This window comes from Crocodylus siamensis, chromosome 7 (assembly GCF_052110815.1).
Source record: "Crocodylus siamensis isolate JL-2025a chromosome 7, ASM5211081v1, whole genome shotgun sequence".
Taxonomy (NCBI): Eukaryota; Metazoa; Chordata; order Crocodylia; family Crocodylidae; genus Crocodylus; species Crocodylus siamensis.
This window is the reverse complement of record NC_143401.1, coordinates 56,253,895-56,275,522: the sequence shown is the minus strand read 5'-3', so window position 1 is coordinate 56,275,522 and position 21,628 is coordinate 56,253,895. Positions and strand designations below refer to the sequence as shown.

Sequence of the window (21,628 nt, the reverse complement as noted above, 5' to 3'; positions counted from 1 at the left end):
TCCAGTGGAGGGAAGCAGCGTGGGCTGGTACCTATGCCAGTGCCACCTCCTCTCTGGGACTGGCACTGCCCTATAAGGGAAGTTCTGGGTTGGTCTGGGCCAACTTGGACTCCTGCATGCCCCTTGTGCCCTCTGGCTGCTACCAGGTGTTAAGAGCCCCTGTGGGACTCATCATTGCCTGCAGCTGTGGTCTCCAGGTTCTAAGTGGTGCTGGACACACTGGCCACTTCTTTCCTTCCTGGCCAGGCTCCAGGCCCAGGTGGAGCCTGGATTCTAGCTCTTAACCTTGCGCAGAGGGCAGGCACATGGGGAGTGCATTGCCCACCATCTGCCTAGAGATCAGGCACACAGGGAGAGTGGGGGAAAAGGGGATATGCTATCTGCCCACGGGCCCACTGCCCACTGTCAGGATGGTCTGGGGTTCCACAGACTGCAGGGCACCCTAGTGGCCATCGCCCCAGTAAGTGTGGGGCCAGGCTGGGTCTCTACTACAACACTACATGGACAATATGGCAGGAGACTGGCCTCTGTTGACTTAAGGAGCTGAGGATTCCATTTTTTTTTGTCTGTGACTTTCAACCATACAGGTTTGGTATCTCATATGTGGACAATACTGAGTATGGGATTAATTTCACACTGTAGCAGCATTTCACATGCCGTGTAATTGCAGAAAAGTCAAAAGCCAACTTAGTTGATTCTGATCACTGTTTTTATTAAGAAATAGCTAAGAATTGCATTGAAAGCATATAGGCCTATGCAATGCAATTTGACTCGTTAGTGAGCAAGAATACTATTTAGTACTCTCACTACCAGTCCCAGCTTCCTGACCTGTTAGGTTCTGTGATGCACTGGTTAGACTCTGTAACAAGGACCACCATATTCCATAGAATCTAATCCAAAAGGTTTCAGCAATTTGAAATCTCTAGGACTGCATAAAATATCTCTTTCAGGGAAGTATTTCAGACCCTCTTACTTCTTCAGCTTTTGCTCTGACTGTAGTAGCCTTAGCACTGTACTGTTCTTCTCCACTCTCCGTTCTTCCAGGAAACTTAAACTTGCCATAGACTGGGAGGAATAGGGAAAATGACATGGCTAACCATGCAGAGATGCTATGCATGTTATACACCCTTATTCCTGAAGAGATACTATGGGTCTTACATTCTTTATATAAGTGCCTGGTATGTATTATATCATAACTAAAGAAATCTGCACACTGCAGTAACCTAGCTTGTAAGAGACAAAGACCTGAATGGTTATTAACAGGTTTGCATTACAGGAAAAGTTAAACATCTCTAGATAATGAAGGAATTGCAGGCTACCACTGCTACCTGAGAAGCCAAAATTAAGGATAGAGCTAAAAAGCTCAAGGAGCTGTGAGCTATTTTGTCAGCCTCGTGAAGGCATGTGCCTCATGAATGATGTATCCATCTAGTCTTTCAAATGCCTCAACAAATAAGCATCACTCCCCTCCTACCTGGATTAATGGCAACAGTTCCTTTTCATCCAAATCCCTACCTTAATAATACAGTAGGGAGGTAACAAGGCTAGGACCTGTGTTCAATAAAAAGAATACAAAGTTTTGAGAGTTCCTAGTGTATTGACAGTTTTTTGGCTGAGAAGGTCCCTGTCACTTCTGATAGTTTTACATAAGCATTGACAGGATTGAGCCTGTTGAGAGGACAGCTCAGCATTGTCTCCTGAGATAGTTGACACCCTCAGGAAACGCAGTATCAAAACTCATCTCCCATATCTCAGAAGAGATGTAAAATCCCAGCTGTTTCCTTTCTGTGATCCCTTGTCTCATGTTGGGCCAAATATCCAACTGGAGTTCAGCAGCAGCAGTATTTTAAATATATGTAGCTAAGTTTAGAATTTCACAGTTTATGGTATGAATGAATATATATGGCACAATCATTAAACTGATTAGATCTCAGTAGAAGATGTCAAAGCAAGGGGGGAGATAATGTGATATCGAATATCATATGCTTTCTTGTGCTCTGCATAACTCATTTCACTACTTGATAACTGAGAGTAAACTATTACAGCTGTAATAGGAAATGCAGTAGCACTACTTGTAGCTTTTTCAGCAGGAACAATGGAAGATCATGTTAGCTGGTTGGGTCTGGCTGATTCTGCTTTTCCTCCTGGGAAGAATGAAACTGGAGAACTTCTGCAGTCCCAATCTGCACTGAAAATGAAAAACACACACAAGATGGGTTTACTTCTACCAGGTTCAGGTATGGTCTACACTACATAGAGTTTGACTTCTGCTGATAAAACTGTGAGTGCACCAACACTCAGAGCTCCTCAGCATTTATACCATCTCTCTAGCCAGAAGAAGGTTTCTTCCCGTCTGCTAGGTGGCAGAAGGCATGTGTACACACCCATGCCTCCTGCTGGCTGCCACAGTCCATTTCACAGCTGGTGACTTGTTAAGGTGCACATTTTATGTTGCTTGCAGAGCTGCATGGAGCTTCCAGGAGATATGTATACACTTTGGTGGCTTAGTGGCTTCCAAACATTGTCTGTTGCATCAAAACTGACAAACACAGACAAGCCCTCTAAGTATCTAACTTCTCACCCTTATAAACCAGGTGCTAAGTGACTTAATTTTCTTATCACCCACATTACTTTAGAAAATAGGACTTAGGCTCTTAAGTCGCAATTTTTTTGGAATTTCTTTTTCCTGTTGTCTTTGCTGGTCGCAACTGCATGCATTGCTGTACTTAGTCAAGATAAAAATCGCTTGTGTCAAAGACCACAATGATAAAACCCCATATCTGGAACAATTAAACTTAGCAGGGAGTGCCACATTTGCTTATTTGCATTTGACCATTTGTTGCTTGAAGACCAGATCTTAGAGTGTAGCAAGTTGAACTATACTGGTATCTTACTCTTTAAAAATCTAGTTGGCTGATTGCTACCTGCGGAGAAGTCAAACCTTGGTCAAACCTTCAGGTATTTGCTTAATAGAATTTTCACAGCCAAATTTAGAATGAGCTTTTAACCTTGTCTCCACACCCAAATCCCAGTCTGATTAAAATTTTTCATAGGTCATGTGTTACTATTCACTCAGAGATACCCTTGCAAAAGGTACTGACCTCCTACTCTGCATTTCCAAAATACACACTCAAAGGAACCTTGCTGCTATTTATTTTTTAATCTATCTGGATCATATTCTTGCTTTCATCTTAAAACATAAGTGCTCATGGAATGGGTTCAAGTGGTTACATGATTTGTGACCTATAGAAAGTCATTCAGCTTCTCTAAGATACAAAATCACCATCTGAAAAATGGGTAGAATAATATCTCCAGACATAAATGACTACTGAGACTTACATGATGTGTATAAAGATGCTTCAAGAATCTTGGTTGCAAAAGGATTTTAGATCATGCATGTTTAAAGCATGCATTATTATAATGTTTACCTGGTTTCTCTTCCTCTGAAATAGGTTCTTGTTTCTTTTTCTGAGAAAATCTAAAATAAAGAAATGAAAAGAAAAAGTACTCGTTTTTGTGTTCTAAATCAGGGATGCTCAACCTCCAGCCCATGGGCCAAATGCAGCCTGCTGAGCCTTGGAATCCAGCCTGTGGGGCTCCCCAATAGTCAGGAAATTTGGTGGCAGAGAAGCCGCAGTAGTTAATACTACCACACTGCCCTGCTTCAAAATCTCAAGCCCTGAGTGATATGTTAGAGCCAGGTCACAACCTTACAGCTGCATGGTCAGACTGGGGCTAGGCCATGCCCCCTTCCCTCTGTGCACCTAGACTAGTGTTGGGACACAGCCCCTTCCTTCCTCAGGTTCAAGCCATGCCCCCTCTCCCCAAGGGGTGGGATCAGGGCTGCATCATGCCCCCTCATCCCCTGTGGGGCTGGGTTGAGTCTGGGACAAGTTCTCTTCCTCCACACAACTGGGCCAAAACCTGGCTGCCTCCTGTCTTTCTCACCATGGCTGCTTGGGCCCTCACTATGGCTGCCCCAGGTGTTGGATTGGATCCACCAGTTGGATCTGGCCCACAGAGGAACTGGACATGCCTGTCCAGTCTGCCAGGTGAAAAGGTTGAGCAACAGTGTTCTAAATGATACGTAAAGCTGGTGGCCACGAAGTGACAGAACTGGTCTGCCACTTCCCTGTTCACTTTCTGCATCCACCTGTATTTTTATTTTCTAATTACTCTCCTTTTCCTATTTTGGCTATAGTTCTATAAAAACTTTTGAAAGCTGGGTCACTGCACAGTTTTACCGAGTCTCCTTAACCTTTGTCCTGTGTGCAAGCCTGAGCTTCTATTGAGCAATGGCCATTGAGCAGTGACTGCCAACTGTGTCACTGCCAATTCAAAGAGAATGGGAAGATGACTTTTATTAAGTTTGTTTGATCTGAAATGCTCTGAAATGGCCATTGCTCTGAAATGTACTCAGCATGTCTCCAGCCACCTGTACATAAGATTTTCAGTTTCCTTCTGAATGATAAATATCCATTGGGATAAATTTTGAGAGAACCTGGTTGAAGAGCTCCTTCCTAAGTGATGCCCTCTGGAGGGCACACCTGCTGTGGTCTGGGAAATTTGTGTCTGTGGCCTCTCCTTTGTGTTTGTTGTCAGGGACTGGGGTTCAAGTTGTAGGTTGGCAGTTGCAGTCTGTAACATCCCCATAACAAGATCCTTTTCTGCAAGGAGATAAAGACCAGTGGAAAGAAGAATTGTAGTAATTCCAACAAAAAAGAGAGAAGTTTTAACCATGCCAATTACCCCCCTTCCTTGCTTGTTTTTGTTAGTTTTTTCATCTTTTATTTCCATTCATGTAGCATTAATCAACTTGACAGGTTCCCATCTTCTAACTATGTCCTGCCAAATTGAAGATGCCCCTGTAGATGATGTAGTTGTTATACCATACCTACACAATACCATGTCATCTGATTGCTATATTGCTATGTTCCATTTGCGCCGAAATCTTATTTTTACCTCCTGTGGTGTCTGATCAGTGGCTTGCATCCTCCTGCCCTTGTACTTGAAACCTCCCACACTCCTACATATCAAGCAAACCTTCTCATGATATCCTGCTCCTGGCAAGTGGTACGTGTAATGCTCACTTGCTATAGGCAGATCTGTGGAGCCATAGACTACAGTGCTTCCATGATAAGAATGCTACATCAACACCTGCTATGACTTCCAAGGGAAAATAACCTCTCTCCCACTCATTAATTACATCCATTGAAAAATGTACCATTATAATTAATACAATAAATGCAAGGTGGCTAAGAATATTCATCTTCCTACCACAGCATTTTAATATTATAATCCAGTACTGCAGTTTTCATTTAGCAACAGAAGCATCAACTGCAGTGGCAGCTGCAGCCTATAACTTAGAAACAAAAAAGGTTTAAACACAGGGCCTGAAAATTAGGTATCTGAAGCCAAATTGAAGCAGATTCATAAGGTTGTGTCTACACTGTTTCTGCAGTTATTCTGGCATAGTCACCAAATAACATTTCCTGTCCAGTTGCTCCTGCTTGGTATGTGTCAAAACATGGATATTAGGCAGTGTACCTGTCTTAGGGTGGCTCTGAGCATATGCCCCAGTGCTGCTTTTAGGCTCCCTGTCTTGAGCATGCTCTTTGGCATACACTCAGGACCACTCTAAACTGGCTATAGTGACTCATTTCCAGGTTTTGGCATGGGTTTTGTCAGACTGTGTGACAGGGTGCTTCTAGGCAGCGGCTCTGAACTCAGCTCAGTAGCATTGTAGAAAAGCTTGTAGTGACCTGACTTTCATAGATACCAAACACCAAGAGGTTAATGGGAAGCCAGCACATACAGAAATCCAGTCACCAAGGTTATTTTGAAAGTGTTAACCTATAAATTTTATATGAGAAAAAAAACTTTTGATTTAACTGTGGATACTCTTTGCTAACTGGCAGTGAAGCTCCAAAAGCAGACACTAGACAGAAGGATGGAATGAAATAAAAAACTGTTTGTGACCTGAGAGGCAAATTTTAGAAATCTATCCATCTGTCCAGTTGTCCCATCACTGGTAGTGTTCAGGCACCTGAACACCAAATAAAATTCAGATACTTAGGGCTTCATCAATTACTACAAATGAAGTTATTTAGGGTTTATAGGGTTATTAGAAAACCCTAACAAATAAAGAGATGTTTCTTCCATATTTATCCAACCCTGAACTCTGATCAACTTGCAGTCTATACAATATATAATGGGAATAAACTTATAGAAATGGTGAGGGTGTCAAGTTGTCAGGATAGAAGTAGGAGCCAATTCTTTCCATTGAAGCTTCAAGCCTCTGACTCCAGGTTCTCCACACCTCTCTGGCCAGCTGTGAGCAGCCATTGCTGAATAGCCATCAACGAGTCTGTCTGCAGGATCTGACACAGCAGCTCTAAAATCTGTTGGCAGAAGAGCAAAGTAAAAAAGTATCAGCATGCTCAGGTCAAAGTGACACAGCCTATACCTGCAACAGATGAACAGGAGGTCAGGGTGGTATGCACTGTTTGTCTTGATACTACACTAGTGTGGACTTTGTCTTGCAGTTTTATTGAGCTACATTTGCCTGCTCAGGGGCCAGTCCACATGTCTGAAGATGAAATAGAAGACCTAGAGCATACTGTATGTAAGTCTACTGCCTCCAAGTGTGGAATATGCACCAGGAAGGACTTGGAACAGGTCCTGAACAGTGAGCTAGTGTTTGAACTGGACTAGACTTGTCAAGATACAGGATCCTCTGTTGCAGACACACTCCTTCCTGACAGGTCCCTGTGTACACAAGCTCATTGCTAAACAACTTCACCATAAAAGGGTTCACCATCTGTTCAGCATAACCTCCCTTCTTCGAGTACTGTTTTGTTTTTTTAGCATTTCCTGCTGTACTTGCTAAACTGGACCCTGCTGGTGAGTCTCACTCCTCATGCATCTCTCAGTTACGAGAGGGCACCAACTTCAGTATGTTTCTCAAAGCTCTTCACACTCTCTACTTAGCACTTTTGTTAGCTCTCTTTCTGCAGTTAGCTTGGTGCTCTAACTACTGGCATTTTACCATTTAAAGAGAAAAGAAATAGCAAACCCAAGGTGAGGGAAAAATATCAACACAACTTCTAGTGTATGAGCTAATCTCCATGGGGACAGAGGAAATGAATTTCCCCAGCATACTTCCAATTTTTCATACACTGCAGTCCTCTAGTTCCTGGCCATTACAGCCTGTTACCATTCAATATTTTTAATAATGATGTAGAAGTAAATGTAAGATCCCTGCTGATAGAATTAACAGATGATTCAGAGATTTATAGAATGATATATAATAAAGGAACAGGACCAATATCATAACTAGGGGACAACAATTGGAACAGCTGCATCAGGCACCAACCTGGGAAAGAGTGTGAGGTTAAAAAAAAAAAAAATACTGCTGCAGCTGCAACCTCATGATCTCACTGGTGGCATGGCAGCAGCTGCAAATCACCACTGCCCTTGTGTGTCACAGCTGTCCTGGGTGCCCAACTGCATTGTTATGCCTCTGAGTGGAATAGGAGTACAGAGTAACATGGGTCACTTGGTAAACTGAGCCTATTCAAATGTGTGTTTAATACAGACAAAAGCAAAGTGAGGTGTGTAAGAACAAAGAATGCAATCCATGCTTGTAGAATGGGGGTCTGTATTCTAGAGAGATATTACTTAGGAAAACATGTAGAGGTTATAATGAACTAATAACTCTCAGATGATGCTGTGATGAAAAGGAACTAATGTGATTTTTGTATACATACAGTAGTGAACATAAGTAAGAACCAGGTGATTTTACCTTGATCATACAGCAGTGATGAGACTGATCAAAAGATATGAATGTTTATTTCTAGCCCACACATTTGTAAAGGAAGATGAAAAACTGGAGAGAGCACAGAGCCACAGACATTATTCAAACACTGAAGAAAATGTTTCACATTGGGAAAGTTAGAAGCTGATATATTTAGCTTATCAAAAAAGGTATTTGAGAATTCACTTAATTTGGGGGTGAAAGGACCTAAGAACTGAACAGCACTTCAATCTAATGGTGAAAAGCATAACATGGATCATTAGCCAGTGTCAAAACCAGACCAAATCAAGATAGAAACAGGACACACAGACACACACACACACACACTTATTTAAATGATGATGATTAACCATTGAAATGAACTAACATGGCAAGTGGTGGATTCTCCATTTCTTAATGGTTTTTGGTCGAGACTGGATGCCTTTCTGGGATCTATTCTATTCTATGCTATTCCATTCTGTCTAAGTTCACACTCACCACCATTGGGTCTGTCAACACTTTGGTCAGTTTTATTTGGTCAAACCCAAGTTAACCCTCAATGTAGGGGTAACTGGGTAAAATTCTGTCACCTGTGTTGCGCAGGAGATTAGACTGGACAATGTAACAATATTATCTTTATAATATATTAGTCATCATACACAGATAAAATCCTCTAGAAAGGTCTTTTTTTCTGTCTGTCAATCTGTCTTATATGTTCACTTGAATAGCAGTCCCACAGGGAAATTGAGTATCAAGAAGTAGGCAGAGGTCATCCACTCTTTCTTATTATGTTCTACTTACAACCAGTTCTTGATCCTGGAAAGATAGGACAGCCTCCTTGCCTTTATTCTTGGCATTGCTGCAGTGCATTTGGTGGAAGGAATGGTGGGTGTTTGCCCGAGAGGGAGGTGGGATGAGGCGCCCAGTTTCTGCTGAGTACTGTGTAGCTCTCCGAAGTTCCTCCGTCTGTTAAAATAGACACATATACTGTTTGATAGGAAGGTTGAGAGTGGGAGAGGGATGCTAGGGAAGAAATTAAACCGAAGATGATGGAGTGCAAAGAGGCTGTGTCTAACAGGCAAATCTTAGTCTTTACAAATGCATGAAAACAGGTGTTTGGCACTGGGTGAAAAAAACGGAAGGCTCCTTGTGCTGTCAGAGTGCAACCAGTGCAGGGTTTTGAACAATCACATGTGAGAGGTGCCTTTCTCCACTTGGGAATGGTGCCCTCAATGTGCAAATATCATTTTTATTTAAAGCTGAAACTTGTAGGCCACCTGCTGGTGGCAATTGGAAAAGACAGATAACTGGCTTTTCAAAACTCAAGCGCTTTGCATCTCAGTCCAGCAGTACCAACATGAAACTTTGATCATTTATTCATGAAAGAAACAGGTCCCAGTACAAAGAAAGAATAATTCAGGGTGCTGAATTTAGTGGTCTTGAATGTGAGTGAGAGAATGATGGTGCACACTAAAGGTGATTTAGCACAGATAGGCTTGTATAGCTTCCTATACAGGGTTTTGCACATGTGCTTCAGTCCTGAACTGCAGTGTTCTCTAGTATTCTAGCCCTGGCTCCCACACACCACTGCCAAAGTCCTTCGGTCTTTACCTGAAACTTTGTCCAGCCTTGATCTTCCATACTCCTTAATCCTGGTCTGCAGCATCTTGAAGGTCCTTTGCTTCATTGGAAATTGCACCATTGTATGATTGTTTCATAACATGCATCTATAAAGTTTTTAAATGGGACTACCTAACTTATTCAATCTGTACCTTAAGGCAGACATGAGCCTGTGTCCCAAAAGACTGATTCACTTCTTCCTTTGATTTAGTCCCTTATTTTTGTTGATAAAGACACAGATTTAATGTGTTGGATCTAGACTGTCAACACCCCAAAAATGGGCTGAGAGGTTATGATCCAGGCCAGGGGACACTTATCACCTGGACTCAAACCTTAGATTTGGAATGAAGAAGCCTGGGGCTTGGTTCTTGGCCTTCTGTGTGACTTTCATCCCATTACACATTTTTCCCATCCTAGATTACATATAAGTAGGTTAAAACTATTTTAAAATATTAAAATTATCTTCAACAACTGAGGTTTTTAAGTGTCCCTTCAAATAATGAGACTGTCATTGACAAACATAGGGCAAGATACATAAAATAGTGATAAAGTAACTAAATCACTCTGTTCAGGTTTTGCTGCTCCCTGTTTCTTGACTTCATTCCAGGTGTTGGTTTGATGATGCTCAATAGCCACAGAGTTTTAACTCTCACCTTACTTATCACTTCTTTTTTCTCTATTTCTTTGCAGGAGGCGGCACTAACTCTGGCAGCAAGTTCCTTCAGTTCTTCTCGCCATGCTTCTGACAATGAACCTGTGAAGAGTACAAAAGGTATGAGAAGACTCAGTAAAGTGGTACCATTTGGTTCCTATAGAACTTATCACCCCTATGTATCTTTTAACATGGAAGGTTCTTTTAATTTTTCCCATGGGGATCCAAAGACCTTCCATATTCATTGTGGAAGGTAATTTGAATGATCATATCCTTATGCCAATGGTTCCGGGAGAGCTTGGATGGAAGTGATAGGAGAAGCAAATACACAGTAGGTTTGACCACTGGATACATTATGAAAGGTTATCATGGGATGGATTATGCAATCTCTTTGTGCAGTGATGCTTTCTTTAAAAGAGAAAGAGGAAAGTAATGTTCGTGAAGTCCATACCAGGAGCAGCACATAGAAACGTGGGGGGGGAGAATATGTGAAAGTGACAGAAGCTCCCTAGAGAGAATGTTTCATAGGCTGAGAAGATCAGGAGGCAAAAGGGGGAAACATCTGTATGTCCTCCACTGTTTAATCCTCCTCATTTGTAGATGGATTCTGGAGGGACAGTTAGCATTGCAGCAGTTCAGGAAGCTAAAAAGAACAGCATAGAAGTAATTGTGAGCGCTTTTTTCCCCCATGGTTTGCTGCTTATCCTACAGCCTTGTTACATGTTGCACTTTGACCTGCTCAAATGTTAAAAGGTGTTAGTACTAACTTGATTTGGAGAAGTATTGGTGACACATAGGGGATGTACACCCTGAGATTGGCCATGCCCCCCTGAGATAAATGCCGGTGGCACTTTCGGGTTTGTTACTGGCACTTCTGCTGGTGGTGCCAGTCGGCTGCTGGCCCCACTCCCTTGGCTGGTGAGTGGCCACTGGGGGACCCCCCACCCATTATTAGCAGGCACCAGTCACCCATGTGGAGAAGTCACACCTCAAGGCTAAAAATCTTCTCTGACTGTCCCCTACTTGCGTAGCAATGACTTGCCACTAGAGGGCTGGTGAGCAGAGGCGTGACTGGGAGCTACAGCTGTGAGTTGCCACTACAGGGCTGGTGAGCCAGGACAGGCTTCTAGTCTTGCTTTGCAGCAGGGAGGTGGGGTAGGGATGGGGCATGCACATGAACTTGGGAGGTAGAAAGTTAATGGAATAGGGTTGGGCAATGAAATGGGAAGTGGAAAGGAAAAGGGGGTGGGGGAAGGGTGGTGAAATGAAATCAGCCAGGCACTGAAGGATAAAATAAAAAGAAGAAAAAAAAGAATTTAAAATAAAATAAAGGAGTAAATTAAAGAAGGCCTCGCGTTTTAATAAATCAGGATTTGGAATTGGGGTGTAGGGGGGTGCTGGCCATGCTTCCTGGGGTGGCTAGGAGGTGGGAGTGGTGAGGGAAGGCACTTTTGGAGAAGCTACTGCTCCTGCCCTGGGCAGGAAGCTGCAGCTCATGGAGACCCAATCTAGCCCCCTATCTTGTTCCCTCCCTGCCACCAGACCCCACTCTTGGACCTGTTTATGCCCTTCAGCTTGGCTAGCTGGCATGTGCTCTGTAGTCTGTTTGCATGGGGTTGCACCCCTCAGGGTAGAAGGGTCACACACCTGGGGGCAGGAGGGGGAGTTGGCTTGGTGCCAGAACCGGCCCCTGGACAGTAGAGTTCAGGGAATGGAAAGTTTGTCCACACAGAACAGGATGGTGTGGTGGGGGACACTGCATTTTGGGATGCTGGAGGACTGCAACTTGGGCAGCTCTCTGTGGGGAGTGGCCACATATTAATGGAACTCAAGTCAGGTAACACAGTTCAGAGATAAACCTGTCCCGGAGTGGTGTAACTTTAAGCCACTTAAAGTTTGCTTAAAACTAGTTTCAGGTGTTAATGTGTGGACAATCCAGGGGTTAAGAGCTCCAGGAGCCACCTAAAATAAATGTGTAATAAGCTCCCTACTGACAAGCTGGCAGTTCTGTCTCAGATCTTTTCTATCCCATCTTTTCTTTGTGCTATATCCAGAGGCTGGTGAAACACCAAAACACTGTACATACCTTAGTGCTCCATGGTGCTCAGCAGGTGATGGTCTCCAGGAGAAGGCAGACCCTGCAACCTCAGCTTATCAGCAAAAAAGAGTGGGTGGGAGTGGAGCCAAAACAAAGGGACTTTGTGTGAACAGGGGAAAGATGAGAAAGGACAGGCAGGAGCCTCTAATCTAACAAGCCATAGGACGAGGATATAATTAATCTTACTCTACATAACTGGGATGCTGTTAATCAGGGAATTTGCAAAGAACCAAATTAAACATCATGATGATATTTAATGGTATGGCCTGTAGCATAATTGCCATGTTAATTGCATTTGACTGGGCTACAGGGAGGTGATTAAATGGTTCTCATGTAGGGCTATCTGGCCTTTGTAGTGATCAGAAGATGATGGTGCTTTGTCTGTCATCTAAAGACCTCTTCCAGTGCTGCTTCAGCAAAGATGAGCTGCTGTATCACCCAGGCTGTGTCAGGTTCACTCTCTGCAGGCTGGAAGCACACTGCAACATCTCGGAAACCTGGCATTATTTTTCTGCGGTTCAAAACCATTTCAGCTCAAATGGGCAGGAAAAATTATCAGGTTGAGCTTTTTTATCAGTGTCAGTCCTGACCTTGCCGCAACCCATTAGTGAGCTAAAACCAGTGAAGTAAAGTCATTGGAGAACCATTTCAGGTACAGCATGATGAATTCTGTTAATCAGGAATTCCACTTAATTGGGACAAAAGGCCATCTAGCAGGGCACCCTGATTAACAGACTGTGGTGTACCAAAATATGTGAACAGAATACTAACCTATAGCTAGTCTGGGGACCAGATTACTATGTGGATCTCCAATTGGCAGCTGGATGCCAGGCACTCCCAGTATGGTGGTAGAAAGCTGGCCTTTTATCATTGGATGGGATGGCAGAGGGGTCAGTCTAGACCACCCATCATTAACCATGCAGATAGGAACACCATTCAAACCTAGATAGGAAAAGAGAGAGGGGAAAAGCAGCAAGTAATTCAATGGAAGAAGCACACCAAAAATAAGCATTAGCACCTTATATGACACATGCAACATCAAAGTTACATCCTGTCTGAATGATAAATCAGTAGCTGCATGGTTTCTTCTGTACCATGCAAATCTAAATCTTCTCTCCTCCTATAGTACAGAATGAGTCCTTGAAACCTCTATTTTTTAGATAGATTCTATATGTACAATGTGAGCACAAAGAGTTTGGATTGATTAGGATACAGCCTCTATCTTCTTTAACAGGAGGAATGACATTGGATAAATTCCCCAGGAGTTTATCTGGGAAACACAGAGCTAACAGTCTAATCAGCTGCTGCATCATCTGCATGTAGGAAATAAGTTCTGGGATTGAATGTAGACACATGGGATTAACTTTAGGAGTCCCAGATCACTACCACCATTGCTAAGAAGAATCACCAGAGTGACACTTTCAGGAAATGTTGCACAATAAGACTTGTTCTGCTTCCCCTTATCCCCCTGTGCCCTATCACCAGACCTGGGATGGAGCATTATATAAATTCCTTTGTTCCTGCACATCCCATTCAACCTTTATGCTTCACATCAATAGTACCTTCAACTCCTTTTTCTTTGTCATAGTACTAAGTTCCTACCTTGGATGTGAGTCACCCGATGAGGGTGGGGATTGTGTCGTGAAAAGAAGGAATGGTGGCTAAAGCTGCCAAAGCGAGAGGTGCTCTTTGACTGAGGTCTCAGAGCCTCCACACTAAACCTTAGTGGTGTGTTCAGAGCCATATGTTCAAGTTTCCCTGAGACTCCTGTGATATCTATTCCTCTGAATGGGGCAACGACTGGGCTCTTTGACATCTCCGTCTTCTTTGGAGCTGATGTTCTCTTGGTACTTGTAGAAAAAGAAAAGTTAATCACCCATTAGCACACGATCACATTTTATGAAAACATCTTTACCTTGGGCATCACTTGGATTCATGGAAGGTGAAATTAGAGTCCAGATAGATGCAGAAGTCCAGTTGGGGTTATTTTCTTCTTGAGGCTGTCCCTCCACAATCTATTCAGAATGAGCAGGAGATCCTGGGTCACTTATTCTTTTCCTCTGTATACCAAGGGCTTGAACCAAATGGAGGGAATCCTCTCCCTCACTGACACCAAAGTAAACTTTGTAGGTGTCTTGGGTCTGAAATTCTCACACAGCTGAAATGCATGAAATGCTCAAGGCAAGTAGACAGAGAAAATGAATTTGAACCAAATACCTAAACAAAGAAAACCCAATGGCAATGTGTGTGTGTGTATGAATGCATGTGTGCAGCACAGGTTTGTTCAGTATATATAGGAACATTTTATTTATACTTGTAAGGCAGCCAGAGTTCATGTGGGCTTGGACGCTGAGATGCAAGCCCATGCAGACTCCTATGTATTTGCTGAAATGCAGAAAAAAAGCAGCTTTCTGAGGAAATCCCCAGGAAAACAACCAGCTGACTGCTCCAGTTGACAATTCGGAGCGATGACTCAGGGTCATGGTTTCTGGTCAGACAGCTGCTGAGACAGACACAGTGCAACTTCCCTCCAATACTGAGCTCATATTCTGAAGGCTGACAAACACCTCAGAGGATTTTTAACTGGTGTTTTCTTATCAGCATAGGTGCTGAGATCAGGAGCCTTTTGAATCATCCTTATATTTAATTGGTGCCTTAGCTAGCATTTCTTTGAGATGTCTGGTTCAATGCCTTGCCAGAAACCACAGAAAAAAGTAGGATCTGATTTTTCCTCATGTTCATCTGAACTCAGCTCTGACCATTCAAAAATGCCTGCTCTCTTCAATCTCCCCTACAGCACCCCAAAACTTGGGTGACAGTGCTCTCCACTGGCAAGCACCAAGCTTTCCAGTCTTTGCTGTGGCAGGTTAGTGATATTCAGGAAAGGTTTTTTGGGGACTGACTGGTAAATCCTTCAAGTGCTGGGTAGAGCACACTGGACAGAGAATTTTCCATGAACATTTGGTCATGTTTTTGCACATTTTTTTCACTTTGAACATTCAGAGCCCTTCCACATTTGCTTTACATGAATGCAGATGTGGAGGGTCTGTAGAAGGGACGTGATTTGCAGACAGTGAATTTGAATTCATACCTATGAGCAGTACGCACCTGATTCTAAGTATCATCTTCATCCAATCAGGTAATATAAAAATACTTTGTATTCTATGTATTGGATCCAAGGTATGAGGGACAAGGTGGTTTAGAGCCACCTTTGCCTTTCTCTGATCCTAGGAATATCCAGTGAACAGGTATCACCTGTAGCAAAAGTGTCCCATTGGCAGCCTGTAGGCCTCATGAGGCCCATGAAGGGTTAAGTTGCACCCCCAGTGTCCTGCCTGGCTGATGCTCCCCCTATCATCCTGGCCACAGCAGCAGCAGGAGTCTTCAGGCTCCCCCTCCCTCTTCTAGCTTACACTTCTTGAACCCTCCCCAGGGCAGGGTGGAGTGAAATAACAGCTCAGGGAGTTGTGGCTGCTCAGGTGCATGGCACAGCAGTGAGGGAGGGAGGTTGGAAAGGGTATGCGATGGAGATGGGGGAGGGGCATGGGTGCATGGTGCAATGTGCGGGTTCCTGCATAGTGCATGGAGGGGAGGGGACACACAGTGTGCAGCCTGGGAGCCTGTGGTTCACTCTGGTGCAGCTTGCATGTGTATAGCCCCTGCTGGGGCAGCCCCTTGGGTCACTCAGCCCCCAGCTGCTTAGAAGCTGGACACAGCTCTAACCTGCTGCAAATGTAACAAGAGCTGGAGGTCTTCTATAACTTATACCATTCCCTACATAGTTATTCTGCTATTTGAGGATTAACCCACTATTTCTATGTGATGTGCTTTCTATGCTTGAAGGGATCAAGAAGGGTTTGGCCAATTTTCTTGTGACAGCTCTGGTGCTATGACAGCTAATAATTCCCCTACACAAGGAGAAACCCAAGATTTCCTGTGAGGGAAGTTTTCTGCTTCTTTTGTGCCAAGGCTATGCAGAAGGGCCAGACCAAGTATAAAGAACCTAACTCTGTGTATCCAGTCATAACAGCTCACATTCAAACTACTGAAAATGTACAAGCTGCTTCCAAACAAGCTACAGATGAAGGCTTATCATCAGAAATGATTTAGTGAATGATTTTATGTAGCAGGTATATTTGAGAAAAGTATTGTATTTTTGTGAACAAACTGGGAACCAAAAATCAGGTGAAATTCATTATGAACGGTTTGTCATGAATTATTCACCCAGCCTTCATCCTGGGAATGGCTGCCTCCTTCAGAGTTATTCATCTATAGTTTCAACATGAGAGCCCAAATCATACTTTTTAATGGCATGTCACTTGGAGCACAATGCTATTAGAACACCATGAGATTTAAGCTGTGATTATGGCACCCTACAGGAAACCTGGTGTGTGCAACTTTATTAGCTAAAAAGCTAACACTTTAAATGCCAGGCAAAGCATTTTTCTTGTTAAGCTAATGGAGATGGGCCCAGCATGGATTTTTCAGTGTCAGAAATGCGACACCCACTAACCCTCCTCCCTTTTGCTATTACTAGTCAGGAAGTCCAGCAGTTCAGCTATTCCTGTTTGCAAGAGTTCCATTATCTGCTTTCCCACTTGCTCACTCATGGCATTATTTCCCAGATGTTTCTTCTAAGGACATGGAATACAGCTTTGGTACTTACTCTAGCTGCTGAAGATTAGGTTCCAAATTTTTCAGCTCATTTACCATTTTATTCATTCTATGACAAAACAGAAAAATTGATCATTATTACAGCATTTCTAGCTGCAGAGTCCACACAGGTATGTACACATCTAGATTCACATATATCTACTGTATGCAGGTCTGGAGACACTACTGTGGAGAGAAAAGTACCTTGCTATAAAAACATTCAGCTTCTCAAGCTCTTCAGTTCACTTAGATGACTGTTTGCAGAGTTGTGGGTAAGCATTCAACTCAAACCATGCGTCTCTGTGAGCTTATTTCCTCTCTGTGAAGTGGAGACAATACTTCCCTACTTCAGGGAGCTGTTGTGAGGCTCAGTGAAGGTTTATAAAAACCTATATTACTGTGAGGTTTTACTATAACAAGATGTACTGTCAGACCCTCCCAAAATAGCTCTTATGTGCAGGAAAGCACATATGCCCTCACAGGGCTTTGGAGGGAAGGACTGGATAGCCAGTGAAAAACATGCACGTGGCAGTGGTCACCTTGGACCAGAGGTAGGCAACCTTTGTTGGCTGTGGGGCAGAGTGACCCACCCTGGGTCAGGTGCTGGGGCTGAGCACTAGGACTCCACCACTATCACCACTTGTCTCTGGACTAGCACAGGGTAAGTGCCTGCAGCCAGCACATCTCCCCATGATGGCATGTGGAAAGTGCCTGCAGAAGGTGCCTCCCAAAGCTGAATGCTGCAGAAGCCCCATGTCTATTCACATGGGAATATGTGAATAAGAACTATACTATTAACTGTATTGTGAAGCATTAGGCATAGACATAGTGTCACTGGGCATGAACTGTGATGGTGACACTACTGCACAGCAGCAGTGAGCTACTGCGTAGTAGCTTGTTGCTACTGCTCAGTAGCAGCTAAAAATAACTGTGCAGCGATGGGATTGTGCAGCAATGCCTGTTACTGCACAGTCGGCTGCTCATGTAGATGCGGCCAGTGAGTCTTTTAGGAAGTTTTACTTTCCTTCTGGACCACTGAAATATCAGAATCAGTTTCTGATCTGTTTTTAGTGGGAAACTTTTTGTTCAGGTCTTGATTCACATGAGTCCTTATACAGAGATCCAGTTGACTTGTACTTTTGGCATCTGCGCTTCTACACATAGCACAAAGATCATTATCTACAGACTGCTGAGGCTGATTTCCTATTTCTGCGCAACAGTATTTGCATTTGTGTCTGTAGGTCCAATTCTTCCCATAAGAACATGATTGCTTCTTGTGTTCTGGAACAACTGGTTTCTTCCTTTCAGCTGTGATCATCAAGAGAATCATCAAGAAGCATGAATGTTGTATCTTCTTGTATTACAAGCGCACACTTAACTAGATTCAGTTTCTTACAAGCTGCCAGACCTAAAATTGGTGTCACCTCCTAAAGTACCATAATGAACAGGAGTTTGTATGCTTTACTTTTATATTGGATGCTAGCAATGCATCTCCCCTGCACCAGTATATTTGTTCCAAAATAGACAATTGTTTTGATGTGCATTGAATTCACTTTTGTTTTCAACTTTAAATTTTCCATATTCATGCTCTGATAAGATACTAACTTGACCTCCTGTGTGACCGATTTAAATAAAACCATTGTTTCTTGCACATCCACTGGCAAAATCCAAGCCTCACAGATCTTCCGGATGTTATCTCGCCAATATACCTTCCCTAGAGGCCCTCTAAAAAGGCCTCCGCTCAACTGTTCACCCACACCGGGCCCTTTTCTTCCGTAAGTACCCTTTCCTGGGGCTTCTCTCAGCATGCGCCCTCTCCTGGGGCTTCTCTCACACAGACACACTGGGGCCAGTCTCTTTGGGCTTCTGCGCTCCTTGCCCTCACCGGGCTTCTCAATGGGCTTGCTCCCCTTTCCGGGGCTTCTCAATGGGCCTGCCCCTTTCCGGGGCTTCTCCCTTACAGGCAGTGCCCTACTGGGGCCTGCCTCCCGTACATCCCGCGGTCACCCGCACTCCGGCCTGTGCCTTGTGCTTCCCATGGTCTCACCTGCACTTGGGCCTTGTCTGCCGCGCTTCCCGCGGTCACTCGCACTCGGGCCAGTGCCTAGCACTTTCCGCGGTCTCGTGCGCACTTGGGGCTCGGCTCCTGCATTTCCTACGGTCAGAGCTCAGGTGGCCGTAGCCATGCCTGGTCCCCTGACCCTCTGTCTGGGTCTTCCGCCCTGCTTGGGCTTCTCTGGCTATCGCCCACCCAGGGCTGGGGTCAACACCCCCCCCAAACGACGCGCCACCCCGGCGCCAAACAGTTGTGCCTTCCCTGGCACCAATTGCTGTGCCCTTACAGGGCACCAGGAACCCCCACGCTGCTGGGGAGCTCCCCTGTGGCCTCCTCCTACCCCTACAGCCTCGCTCGGTCCTCCGTTGTAACAATAACAAACCAGGGAACATAAAGCCATGAGCCAACCGGCTATAACTCAAAAATAACCCCTGGCTAGAACATAAATACTGTGCCACCATGGCTCACCTTCCAAGCCTCCCTGTTCGGGTTCTCTCCACCCTGTACCATGCTGCAGCAGCTCGGGCAGTCAGGCTGCGCTGCGCTGCTGCTTAGGCTGCTGGGGGGGACTGCCCCTTAGGCTTCAGCCTGGGCTGTTTATAAAGGTCACCTGACCAGTGCGGTTGCCCCAGCTACCAGCACCTGAGCTGCCCTGAAGATTGGCAGCTGCCCTTATCTCTTCATAGGAACAGGGCACCTAAGTGCCCCTGTGACAGAGATAACCAAAACCTTAGCTCAAAATAACGTTGTTTACTTCAGACTATATAAGCTGTACATTCTTAGGTTACTATGAGTTCCTCAACTCTAGCAAGAGTCCTGACTTGCGCAGAGCCCCAGCGCAAGCTATCGTATCCCCAGGATCAGAACACTCCAGAGCCAAGAGAACCACGTGGGGTAGCAGCTGCTGCCTAAAGCCAATGTGAAGTAACTGTCCTCTCTGCTCTGCTCTATCACCTGCCCCTGTGAGTATCCTTAAATAAAGCTTTGCAAGAGTAAAAACAACTGTAAGTACGTCCTTTGTTCAAGCATAAAAATCTTCTAAACCCAGTAGTTCATTCTAAGACACCTCTGTGACCTTGGGAAAATCTGTCTGTGCCTTCATTTTCCCACTTCAAGTGAGGATAAGAATATTGCAAGAAGGAAGGATTTTTGTGGGAGATATCTTTTATTGGACCAACTGAATAGTTGGGAGGGACACAGACAAGCTTTCAGGTACCACCTTTCTTTAGGTACATTCTCCATTTTTCCACCTTTTATCTTGCATATTTGTATAGACCAGAGGTTTCCAAACTTTTTCTTATTATGTACCCTCTTCCAGATTTACCAGCTCCCCACATACCCCTACCAGTGTATGTTTTTGTATTTTAATCCCTTAAATGCCAAGTGTTATTATAATGAAAAGGAAATCTGCCACTACACAATTTCTCCCACGTACCACCCAGAGATATCTTGCATAACCTCAGGGGTACATGTACCACAGTTTAGGAATCTCTGCTATAGACTGTAGTCTATTCTGAGTGGGCACTGTTTACTCCTATGTTGATACGCAGTAGGGCTGTGCGAAATTTCACTGGCTCTTTTGTTCTGACATTATTTCAACCACTTTTGAGGTCAAAACAGCAAAATCGGAACAAAACAAAGCTGGTCAAGATAGCCTCGAAACAAAACAAGGCTGGTCAAAACGTTTCAACCATAGGGTGGGGATGGGAAATCAATCCAGCTAGTCTGACTTCCAGTCCCCAGCACAAGATCCGGCATCCCCATCTGCTTGATTGCACTGGGGGAAGAAGGCAGCCCAGCTGGGCTGCCTTCCGCTCCGGCGTGATCAAGCATGGAGCCCTGCATAAAAGCCCAGCTGGGCTGCCTTCCGCCCCAGTGCAATGTAGCACTGGGAATGGGAAGTCAGACCAGCTGGTCTGACTTCCCATCCCCAACGAAACTCAAAATGGCATCAAAACAGCCTTGCTATTTTGACTTGAAATTTGAGATGAAACACTGTTCCCTCGAACCACTGAAACTCAAGGTGAAATGCAACAGTTGCTGTTTCGCACAGCCCTAATATGCAGCACCTAGCATGGGGGTGAGGATTAAGATAATATTGCAATACAAATAAAAACAGCTCTATAGACTACTAATCAGGTACATAAATTTAGAGCCCAGAGACTATGCAGAGGTACCTTCCCCACACCACTGAGACTTTACTAAAAACTAGTCTGATCCTGCAAGGTGCTAAACACCATCAACTTCTACTCAAGGTCAGAGACTTTGAATACCATAAAAACATAGGGACTACACAATAAAAGAAAAAATAGTAATGACTGAGGGAATGAGGGGTGCAGATACTAAAAACTGTTTGACTATAAAAATGACAGCAATAAAAGACAGACATTGGGAATCAAGGAACTGCCCATCCTCCATAACATTTTATTTATGATTCACACTTGTTTTCAGAGGGGCCTAGTACAATTTTTTAATGCATATTTGTGTCAGTAAAGTCTAAGACCTAGAAATTGTTTCCCCATCTCCTACATCTTACAGGGCTGCTTCTTGAAATGGCAAATCTGGAGTGTAAATATTTGAAAAAAAGAAAGCAGTAACAACTAGAAATGTATCTGTTATTAAATATGCATAAAGGACCTACTCACCATGTGCTCTGCTAGCAGACCCTAGGCAATGAGCCCCTTTTGCCCCTGTAATCTGGAGGGAGACTTGCAAAGATACTTCACTTCTGTTATAAAACCTGTTTACTTTGTG

The 21,628-nt window shown here is 44.0% G+C and overlaps 2 protein-coding genes across 2 annotated transcripts in view; one reads left to right on the top strand and one right to left on the bottom strand.

Moving 5' to 3' along the window:
- Positions 1-2,216, top strand: part of ADAMTS14 (ADAM metallopeptidase with thrombospondin type 1 motif 14) — a 212,197-nt gene extending 209,981 nt beyond the window's left edge. Inside the window, exon 25 of the transcript XR_016443452.1 lies at positions 2,088-2,216. The gene's annotated coding sequence lies outside the window, so the exon portion shown is untranslated. The remainder of the gene's footprint in view (positions 1-2,087) is intronic.
- TBATA (thymus, brain and testes associated) lies at positions 707-21,608 on the bottom strand. The gene is made up of 10 exons (XM_090057048.1): positions 21,520-21,608; positions 16,832-16,888; positions 13,768-14,015; positions 12,937-13,107; positions 10,069-10,169; positions 8,597-8,761; positions 6,320-6,401; positions 4,502-4,667; positions 3,429-3,478; positions 707-2,188 (listed from the first exon to the last, which is right to left on the bottom strand). Exons 2-10 carry the CDS (start codon positions 16,885-16,887, stop codon positions 2,109-2,111), a joined length of 1,119 nt encoding a protein of 372 aa, XP_089913174.1. The 5' UTR covers position 16,888; positions 21,520-21,608; the 3' UTR covers positions 707-2,108.
- Between the last annotated feature and the right edge of the window lie 20 nt (positions 21,609-21,628).